A 10,764-nucleotide genomic window follows, 5' to 3' on the forward strand; every position below is an offset into this window, starting at 1 on the left:
CTGCTCTTGATTTGGACCTTGAGATTTCTGTCCGGTGCTCCAATGTGGGTCTCTGTCTCCTTTCATCGCCTGATGAAGGTTAATATTCAAGAGGATGCCTATATGTTTTTCTTTGGGTTCTCCTTATTTAGCTTCTCTAGGATCACTAATTATAGGATCAATGTCCTTTGTTTATGGCTAGAAACCAAATATGAGTGAGAACATCCCATGCTCCTCTTTTTGGGTCTGGCTTACCTCACTCAGGATAGTGTTTTCTATTTCCATCCATTTGCATGCAAACTTCAAGAAGCCCTTGTTTTTTACTGCTGAGTAGTACTCTGCTTTCTATGTAGATTAGATCCATAATATTTTTTAAAACACATTTCTGCTGTGTAGTCCAGGCCAGCCTTGAACTCACAGTCCTCCTGTTTCATCTAGCTGAATATTTTGACTACAGAATATCGCCACCACTCCTGGCTTCAGTAACATTTAATGTGCAAGATATTATTTTCCACTGTTGACTTGAGAGATGCTTTGACTTCACTATTAAGTGTTACCAAGTTCTCGTTGTTAAGGAGGGAACTTTTGATAAAGAAGCAGTCTCCTTCCTGTAGAATACTGTAAGTTTAGTTATGCATAAATCTCTTCCTTTTTTCAGGTACTCCAATTACGAATTTATTAGTGATAACTCTATTTCTTGGTCAGCTGGACTGCACAACCGATATACAGAAAATTCACTTCGGGGTGTGATCCTAGATATACACTTTCTTTCCCAGGCGGATTTCCTAGTGTGTACTTTTTCATCCCAGGTAAGTGGTAGTATGTTTTAATGGTAAGCACCCACTGTGTACTGAGCAGGAAAATTGTATTTGTGTTTTTAGTGTTAGCATGACTCTGGTATGCCTTTATACTCAATAGTGCTATCTTTTGTGAAAGAATGAAGAGATCCCACAGAAAACTGCTTGAACGCATTGGATATTTAGTTATTTACAGCAATGACTGAATACATTTCCACTAAAGCCAGTTAATAAGGTTGTTCATAGCATCTAACAAAAACAGCAGCACATGCTTAAGTTTATACCTCCTGATTCTGCAAACTGCTAGCATGTGACCAAAACCCATCCATTTCTTCATTTCAGTACAATGATACGATGAGACTTAAGTTCCTAGCCTTTTGCCTCCCTTGTGTTATAATAAAGATAGTGAATGCAAGTCTTTCACAAATCTGATTACATTTCTGTGAAGCAAGGAGCTTAAGTTTAAAATTTTCAGCACTCGGGAGGCAGAGGCAGGCGGATCTCTGTGAGTTCGAGGCCAGCCTGGTCTACAAGAGCTAGTTCCAGGACAGGAACCAAAAGCTATGGAGAAACCCTGTCTCGAAAAAAAAATTAATTACTACACTATTGCAATAACTCCTTGAGTCTGGTTGTTGCATATATGTTCCAGGTTTGGTGTGTGTGTGTGTGTGTATTTATGTGGTATTTAGTCAGTTCTGTGCCCCATGGAATGCTGGGGCTGCAGTATTTATTGTGAGTTGGACATATGAGTCTTGCTCTCATTCAGAATCAAAATACAACTAGAGGACAGTTACAAAAAAATATAAATTGGTGTGAAATAAGTGTGCATGATGCTGAGAACCTCATGGTAAAGAGAATATATAAGAGAAAGAACAGTTTCCATGAGAAAGAATAAAGAAATGGATCATATTTTTTACAGTATGACAGTCAGTACCTTAAAGTAGGATGTTGATAAGACCTTTGGAAGGTGCTCTTCAGTGCAAAGGCTATAGTTCTTTATAGTGAAAGAAGAATATAACTCACTGTATGAAACAGCTACACAAAACAGGAGTCTCACAGCAGGAATCTTAATCTCAACAAAAAATCTCCTTAGCCTTCAAATTCCCATGGAGGCATCTAATGGCAGTGTTTAACTGGGGATTCTGTCTGCAAAAAACACCTTTTCCTTGCCCATAGTGGGAGATAAGGTGTGTGTCTACTTGACCCCACTCCTATTTCTGAGAACCTAGCTACCTGATAATACAGTCTAAGCAGGTTATACTTAGGAACATATATGCTTGTACATATATACGTAAATGCATGTGATAAAAATTAACGAAGAAAGAAGCCATGAATTTGAAAGAGAGCAAGGAGAGGGGTGTGTGGGAGAACTAGGAGGAAAGGGAAGGGAGAAATGATGTAATTATATTATTATAATCTCAAATGTAAATGGAAAAAAATTAAAAGGAGTCATTTTGACAAAGAAGATAGCCCAGTAGGTAAATGTACGTGCTGGCATGCCTGATGACCTGAGCTCAGACTTCAGTCTCAGGGAGTACATGCATGCACTCATAAATGGAATAAAAAATTAACTTTTTAACAAGGAGAAACTCTTCCTGGGGCCACTGCCTGCCTGAAGTCTGTCCTCCAGTTAGTCTGTCTGTCTGTCTTTCTTTTCTTTTCCTTCCTTCCTTCCTTCCTTCCTTCCTTCCTTCCTTCCTTCCTTCCTTCCTTCCTTTCTTTCTTTCTTTCTTTTTGGTTTTTCAAGACGGGGTTTCTTTGTAGCTTTGGAGCCTGTCCTGGAACTCATGCTGTAAACCAGGCTGGCCTCAAACTCACAGAAATCCACCTATGCTGGGATTAAAGGTGTGCACCACCACCACCAGCCTACCCAGAGTAATTTTTGACCATTTATACCAAAGCAAATCTCAAACAATATTTTCTAACAAAGTAGACTGGAATAACTGCAGTATTTTGTGTTAGGATTCAGAATAGAAGTGTTCATGAAACACAGTGTAATTGTCTGTAGTGAGTGGCAGTTTGTCCAAGGCGATCGCTTCTATTAACTCATCTTATTTTATGGCTGACAACGGTAGCATTTAAGAATGTGGATTAATTCCACATTCGGTTACACATAAGTTCTACTTTCACTTATACCATAGGAATTTTTGTACAAATATTTTTTGATAAAGAAATAATTAGTGCAGCTTAATAAAGTTGTTCGAGTTTCCTTGTCATAAGCTAAAACTGGAATTGCATGAAAAGTGCTCTAGAAATGTCTTACCATTGCAAAAAGAACAAAAGAAAAAATCATTCACAGGTCAGAATACCATGCCATGAATTTCACAGAGAAGAGGAAAGAGGAAACACAGGCTTTGCAGATAGATTATGTAGACCAACTCTGACCATTTAGCTGTTTGGCCTTGAACAGATCAGTTAGTTAACTATTTGTGTTTTGCATTTTTTCTTTTACTTTTAAAAACAGTAATAATGATGTGGTCTAGTGCATGGTTTTATGAGAACTAAAGACTTACTTCATGTGATGTGGTGAGGAGCGCGGGCCCTTTTGTTCCGTCCCACCCGGCTAGCTTACACCCAAAATAGCCAAACAGAAATTGTATTGATTAAATTACTGCCTGGCCCATTATATCTAACCTCTTCTTGGCCAACTCTCACATCTTGATTTAACCCATTTCCAGTAAATCTGTGTATCGCCACTTGACTGTGGCTTACTGGCATGAGTCTAGCCAGCGTCAGTCATGGGCAGGAGAATCATGGTGTCTGTCTGTCTCTGCTTTCTTCCTCCCAGAATTCTGTTCTGTCTTCTCCGCCTACCTAAGGGCTGCCCTATCAAAAGGCCAAGGCAGTTTCTTTATTCAACCAATGAAAGCAACGCAAATACAGAAGGACCCCCTACACCAATGTGAGATAACGATATACGCAGCAATGTATTAAACACACTAGCTGCTAATATGTATGCTATGAGTTTTCAGTATTGGTTGGCAGGCAGCTGTTTCCCACATGCTACACTTCAAGCTATATGATCTTACATTTTCAAAGGCACTTGAAACGTGTAACTCAACAACTCCATTCATTATTTCCGCTGTGGTTGTGGGAAATGCTTAGGGCCCACACAGTCACTGTAGGGGACCATGGGAGAGGGATGACAGGGACAGGAGAGGATGGGAGGGGAGCAGAGAAAAATATAAAGCTCAATAAAATCAATCAATAAAAAAAATTCCTTTTTCCCAGGTATGTCTAGGTTTATGTCAAGTTGATATTTCAGACATAAGTTAGTCATTCTATTATGTGTTAGTGGAAACGCCGTGCACAAAGCATCTACGTGATCATTTATATTTTTATTTGCTAAAACCATCTTACTGAAGCAAACAAAATATTGCCGAAGAAATGGAAGTAGTTGGCAGCTCATTGGAAGATAAATGAAATATTAGAAAGGTTTTCTGAAAATTTTGATTTCCAGTTGTAGAATCAGTTTTTACTACTCCGGAGTCTGGTTTGCCAGAGCCATTGTAGATGCTTAAAGACCTAAACACTGGGACTGCTGTTCTTCCAAAGAATCCAGATTCCATTCCCAGCACCCACAAAGTGGATCACAAATATCTATAACTCCAGTTCAAGGGATCCAGTGCCCTCTTCTGGCCTCCATTGGCACCAAGCACACACATGATGCACAGACATACATTTAGGCAAGCACCCAGACACATAAAATGTAATGCTCTTTTGTAAGAAATCTTTTATGATTTGTAATTTGACTTTTTCCCTGTGACACCTCCCTTTATAGCAGTTGTTAAAACAGTCTCGTTCTTGCTTTAATTCCAAACCACAGAACAGGACAGGTGACATTATACACTTTGAATCAGATTTTGGAAATCCCAAAGGACAAAATTAAGAATAACATTCACTTTGGTAGGAATTTCCATTGAGGTGTAGTCCATGAAGCAGTAGTGAATACCTTCTGAGAGTGGCAAAGAGAAAACACAGGATAAAAGTCGTGAGCCCTGTTTCTGCTTCCCAGCATGGAGGACAAGAAGTCTGTCTTGAGTCTGCCTGTGTACCGCTCGCCTTTGGTGCTGGATGCTGTACTGTGCCACTTATTGTATTCATTTGGACATTCACACAGTGTAACAAAAACTGGTTTCATTCTCTCATGATATAGGAAAACAAACTAATCTAAAGGAAAGGTGTGCAGATTGCCCACCTCACCCACTGACCTGAGAATGGCTTTCAGATTCTCATACTAGGAAAGCCTCTGCCTGACTGTCTGATTTGGCAAAAACAAGGTCCTATCTGCTGTGAGAAAGCTCGGAAGCCCATATACTCAGCTGGATATTTATTTCTAAGGGTTATAGTCAGACTAATGGATATTTACCTTTTAAATATTTTTTAAACCGTTATACCTGTATTATATCGTTCAGCAGGAATTTTTGCTGTTAGTCATCACTGTATGCTTAATAATACGCTAGAAAGTAATAAAGTGTTGGCACACAATGAAATAAAATAAACTGTGTATAGCCATGTTATGTTTGTAAGAGTAACCCTCTCTGTCATGCACGTTCAGAGTACCAACCTTGAATATTGCCATCAACTGCAAGCCTTCACTGCCTAACACATGATTTGAGTTTGTAAAGTCCAGGAAGTCAAATGTAGTTGAATACAGACATCAATACTATAATGATCCTTCTAGCTCTTAGCAGTAAATTGCCCCCAGGATTGAGATAAACAACCATTATTTATTTAGAATGTTGTATATGGACTCGAGCATCCATCACTGGAGTACCACTTACTCAGCAGATAATCACTGAACACCTACTGTATGCTGTCTACTGTTCCAATTGCTTATCCAGAAGCAGATTCATATGTGCTTGAGAGCACATACTCTCAAACCAGAGCGAATTCTAATTGTTGCTGTAGTATTTACTATCTAATTTTTGTATTTTTTAGAGTAAAGTCACAAAATCTCCCTGTAACCTAGTTTCTTCATCTGTAAAATGAGTAGAAACAGTACTTGGAGGTTTTATGTGGCAGTGAAAGGAGTTTGTAGGGAGGGCTTGCACTGAGACTGTGCCTGGTGATTTGGGAAGTCCTTCTGTATATGTGCTGCCTTTATTGGTTAATGAATAAAGCTGTTTTGACCAATGGCTTAGCAGAGGAAAGTTGACAGGAAGTCCAAACACAGATAGAGTAGGCGGAATGGAGGAGATATCCAAAAGAGGTTCAGATATCACCAGCAAGTCACAAGGCTCATGGTAAAATATAAACTAATAGAAATGGGCTAATTTATAGTAAGAGCTTGCCAATAAGAAGCCTAAGCCATTGGCCAAACAATTGTATATTAAGTTTCAGAGTGGTTAATCAGGAACTGGTGGGCAGGACAGAAAACCTCCAGCTACAGCCTGGAATGCAATCAGTACTCATTAAGGTCAACTGCTGCTATTATCATCATTATTATAAGATAAAATGCCACATCTACAGCTCTAGGGTGATTGGAGGTACCCAAATCCACATTTGTCCAGAAATCTCTTTTGTATTGTCCCAACTGAAATTTATCATTATTTATTCCTTTGGTTTAGGAAAATACAGATGTACTCAACAAAGGCTAACAAATAACTAACAAAACATAAACTAATTATTAAATTTTCTCAAAAAGCAAGACCTTGTGGAACACAGGGCAGTGTTCTTACTGAGAGCAATGCATTAAAAACTGAAGAGGTTGAATCGTTTGTGGGTGACTGCTATGGTAGACTTGTGGTCATCCTGAGAGTAATACATTTCGGGCTAAGAAAGGCTGAAGGGTAGAAGGAAGGACCCAGAAGAGAAAACTCAGGTTTCCCAAGGATGACTTAGCTCTTAGGTTGTGTCTTTCTGATGTGACAGAACGAATATGGAGCATAAGATTTGTAAGAGAAAATATGTATGGCAGTTACAAATCTATGCAGGTTGCCTGGGTTCAAACTTAAATCTAGCACTTACTAGTTGTATAACGGGGCAGATGTTTTGTTTTTAGTTCCCTTTGGCATCTGTCACATGAATGATAGAATCTTATGGGATACTAGGAGGATTATGTCAAGTAATGTCTCACATCAATATTTGACAACAAAAGCTCAGCAAACATTAGCTTCTTCCATGTTATTTAGATTGTCATTAATAGAGCTTCATTATTTTAATTACTGTTATGTATCTCAATGAGGATACATTCTGAGAAAGGTGTCATTAGGCATTTTTGTGGTTGTCAGAATGTGAACTAAGATTGCCACAGGAATTTGAGGATGTAATCTTATGAGACCACCATTTTGTATTTGGTCTGTCATTGATGATATTTCTTTCTTTCCAGAGTTCAATTTAATTTTTCTTTCTCTGCGTCTTTGAATTTGTAGTTTAAATGTTCCAAATTGCTTTTATTCTTGTTTTAAAATAGTTTTTTTTCTACCATTGATCCAATCTATACCATGGCAGTCCCAAGATAAACCTAGTTTCTGGTGGCACATGCTAATATCCCAGCATTAGAAATAGAGGTAGGAAGACTAAGAGTCCATGGTCATCCTTAGCTACGTAAGAGTTTGAGGCCATCCTGAGCTAGAGGAGCCCTTATCTCAAAAACAAACAAAAATCATTGTCTTGATTCTTTCTGTCAGTACTTGAAGCTATAGCACTAAGACTTAAGTCAGTTTCTCTTAATCACTTTGTATTTTAATTCCCGAAAAAAACAGAAAGCTGTCTCTCTTTAGTTTGATTTAGCAATTTTATTTAGCCTTTGTGCTCAAGTTTCTGAAATTCAAATTTTCCAGGAAGTTGAGGTGAGGGTTAACCTAGTCTTTTCTTGTTTTTGCTGTTTGTTTTGTGTTTTAAATGTTAGAAGATGAGTATCTTAGAATAAAGTATTGCTCAGGTTATAATGCTTGTCTGTGTACAAAGCCCTGGGCTCACTGCCCAGCATAACTGAGAAAGAAAAAAAAAGAACATCTTCATTCAGTTTTTGATCTCCACAAATGTCTCAGTTTATAAACATCTGCTGAGTCATTAACAGATTAACAGCTATTAATAGTGGTTTCATTTTTAAGTAGATGCAAAATGTTGGCATAAGGACAGTGAAAATTTATTAACCAAGATAACCAAAGTAGAGATGTAGAGAAATTTGACCTGAATTGAGACCTCAGTCAGAATGTAAAAAAAGAAAAATGTTGTAGGCAACATGATGGTTCTCTGCTGTCGTCACCTGACTCAGGAAGGGATCTAAAACCATTTTACTTTCTAGTGACTCTGTCGATTGCCTCAGTGCTGCCCTTCTGTGACGGGAGCTTAGCTTTTGTCACCAAACATAGTAAATCCCAGAAGTGAAGTTCAGAGTATGCCATTTTACCTGCTAGCAAGAACATTCTTTAACAGAAGAATCTTTTAAGTAATCTTAAAGCAACACGAGTTGGGCAAATACATCTTCCTTAAAGATTATTACTCCAGCTTGTATCAATCTAAACATGCTGTTACGTATGAAGCACACTTTAGAGTTCTTTAGGAATAAATAGTTGATATGTTTAAACCCACTTGCTCATTGCTCATCAGTAAATACATAAATCTCTGCTGAGGAGAGTTCTGAGAAAACACTGTGGTTAAGAGTCAATAAAGGGAGCTGGAGAGGTGGTTCAGCTGTTTAGAGTGATCAGAGTCCAGTCCCACGTGGGGCCGCTCACAACTTCCTATAACAAAGCTCCAGGGGGATCTGACAACCTTCTGGCTTCCACAAGACTTGCACATGAATACACATGCACACAGAGAGACATATGAACATATACATTAATACAAATAAAAATTAATTTAACTTTTTTAAAAAAAAGAGTGGGTGAAAGGATGAGAGCAACAACATTTGTGTTATTTGAGGTGTTAGTCCCAAACCTTAAATTCTCTAGATAAAAACTTGATTGTACTTATTTTTGTGTCACGAGTTCCCAGCTTGGCAGACCTTGTAGCTCTTAATAATGTTTATTAAAAATCAATTAATTCACATTCTTAAATTACCTTGTACAATATAATTATAGCTCCTGCTGTTTTAATTCTAAAACTTGCGTGTGTGCATGCACATCTGTTTGTGAGTGTGCACATGTGGGCAGGCATAAAGAGTAAGTACCCGTCATCAGCTGACAGCAATGGACTGTTCTTAGCCCTCTTTGCCCTAGAGCCTGTCTTTGGTTAGAGACCGATGTGCGGCAGGGTGTTTGCACTGTGTACTAACACCTCATTTTCCCTCTTTTCCAAGGTCTGTCGGGTTGCTTATGAAATCATGCAAACGCTGCATCCTGATGCTTCTGCAAACTTCCATTCGTTAGATGACATCTACTATTTTGGAGGTCAAAATGCCCACAACCAGATTGCGGTTTATCCTCACCAACCTCGAACTGACGCGGAAATCCCCATGGAACCTGGAGATATCATCGGTGTGGCTGGAAACCACTGGGATGGTTATTCTAAAGGTGTCAACAGAAAACTGGGGAAAACAGGCCTGTACCCTTCCTACAAAGTCCGAGAGAAGATAGAAACAGTCAAGTACCCCACATATCCTGAAGCTGAAAAATAGAGATGGAGTGTGAGAGAGGAACAACAGAACTCAGTTCAGACCATCTCAGCCAGCAGAAGACGACCCAGACTAACCATGTTCACTGACAGGCATGCTCGGCACCAAGAGCAAGTGGGACCCTCAGATGCTGCACTGGTGGAACGCCTACTTTATGAAGGGTTGCCGTGCCCTAAGCCCATGCACAGTCCAATAACGTACTCACACATGACATACAAACGGATTCTTTTCTACTTTGCCCCTTTAAATATTATGTCCCCATGAAATAAACACTGCCACGTTGTGTAATTTAAGTGACACAGACATTTTGTGTGAGACTTCAAACATGGTGCCTATACCTGAGAGACCTCTGTGGCTTACTGAGAAGATGTGAGCAGCTCCCTTCTGTGGGGAAGTTGGTTCTGAGCCAGTGGTAGTGGTGTGGCCACTGAGTTCACTCCAGTCAACAGATTCAGAATGAGAATGGATGTTTTTCCTTTATATGGTTGTCTGGATTTTTTTAAGTAATTTCATCAGTTCAGTTCGTCCACCTCATCATTAATAAATGAAGGAATACACCAATAAAGTAAAATGAAATATTCACTGTCCATTAGGAAGTTTTGTAAAATGATGCCATGAACAAAAATTCTTTAGTACTCAATGTTTCTGGACATTCTCTTTGATAACAAAAAATAAATTTTAAAAAGGAATTTTGTAAAGTTTCTGGAATTCTATATCACTGGATGATGTATTGTAGGCTTTGTAGAACTATGGGGGAAATGGAATTATAGCTCTTAAGATTTTTTCTTTACTCTTGTACTACTTTTTTCCTTTTCTGGTGGAGTAATCTTACTTTAACTAAGAGAAGCATGGGTCCCTCTAATAGGTAAGTGGCTGTAGTGGGTGCATATTATAAGTTGCCAAGAGCGTGCTTGGGGGAGGTGTTTATTCTCTTACTTTGGATATCATTGATTTGTCATAATTGAATGAAATAGTCATTCTCTTGCTCCCAGGGAAACTAATCCATAGCAGGTGTGTGTGGTATTCTCTCTTACGGTGGCAATTGTCACTTTTTATGAATTGGATCCTGTTGTTTCATCCAGGTACATGCCCTTCCTGTCATGTCCTGCTTTTGAGGACACAAGGAATCTGAGGGGTTGGAAGCTGATTGTTTCTGAAGTATGTACCTCATGGTAGAGAATCTTGTGACCAAAACAGAGGGGGCCGAAATGGGATCCAGAATAAACCTAGACTCACCTGTTCTAAGTTTCCTTCTAGGGACCCATGTTGGAAGTACTGCAGAAGCGTGAGACGCCCCTGCTTTCACATGAAACACCTCTATCTGTATGAAGCCCCTTCTACAGGAGCATTTCATAACATCTGTTCTGAAAAGACAGGGTCTCTGTGTAGCCTGGCTGGCCTCAAACTCATAGGGATCCTCCTGCC

At 39.1% G+C, this 10,764-nt stretch overlaps 1 protein-coding gene across 3 annotated transcripts in view; it reads left to right on the plus strand.

Annotated features, from left to right (window-relative positions):
- Fut8 (fucosyltransferase 8) overlaps window positions 1-10,088 on the plus strand; it is a 228,907-nt gene extending 218,819 nt beyond the window's left edge. For all 3 annotated transcript variants that reach the window (XM_013346567.2, XM_013346572.2, XM_026779592.1), the window contains 2 exons: window positions 638-788; window positions 9,025-10,088. In XM_013346567.2, the coding sequence (XP_013202021.1) occupies window positions 638-788; window positions 9,025-9,342 (469 nt within the window). In that variant the 3' untranslated portion in view covers window positions 9,343-10,088. The remainder of the gene's footprint in view (window positions 1-637; window positions 789-9,024) is intronic.
- The last annotated feature ends 676 nt before the right edge of the window (window positions 10,089-10,764 follow it).

The sequence above is a fragment of the Microtus ochrogaster genome, chromosome 1 (genome assembly GCF_000317375.1).
Source record: "Microtus ochrogaster isolate Prairie Vole_2 chromosome 1, MicOch1.0, whole genome shotgun sequence".
NCBI lineage: Eukaryota > Metazoa > Chordata > Mammalia > Rodentia > Cricetidae > Microtus > Microtus ochrogaster.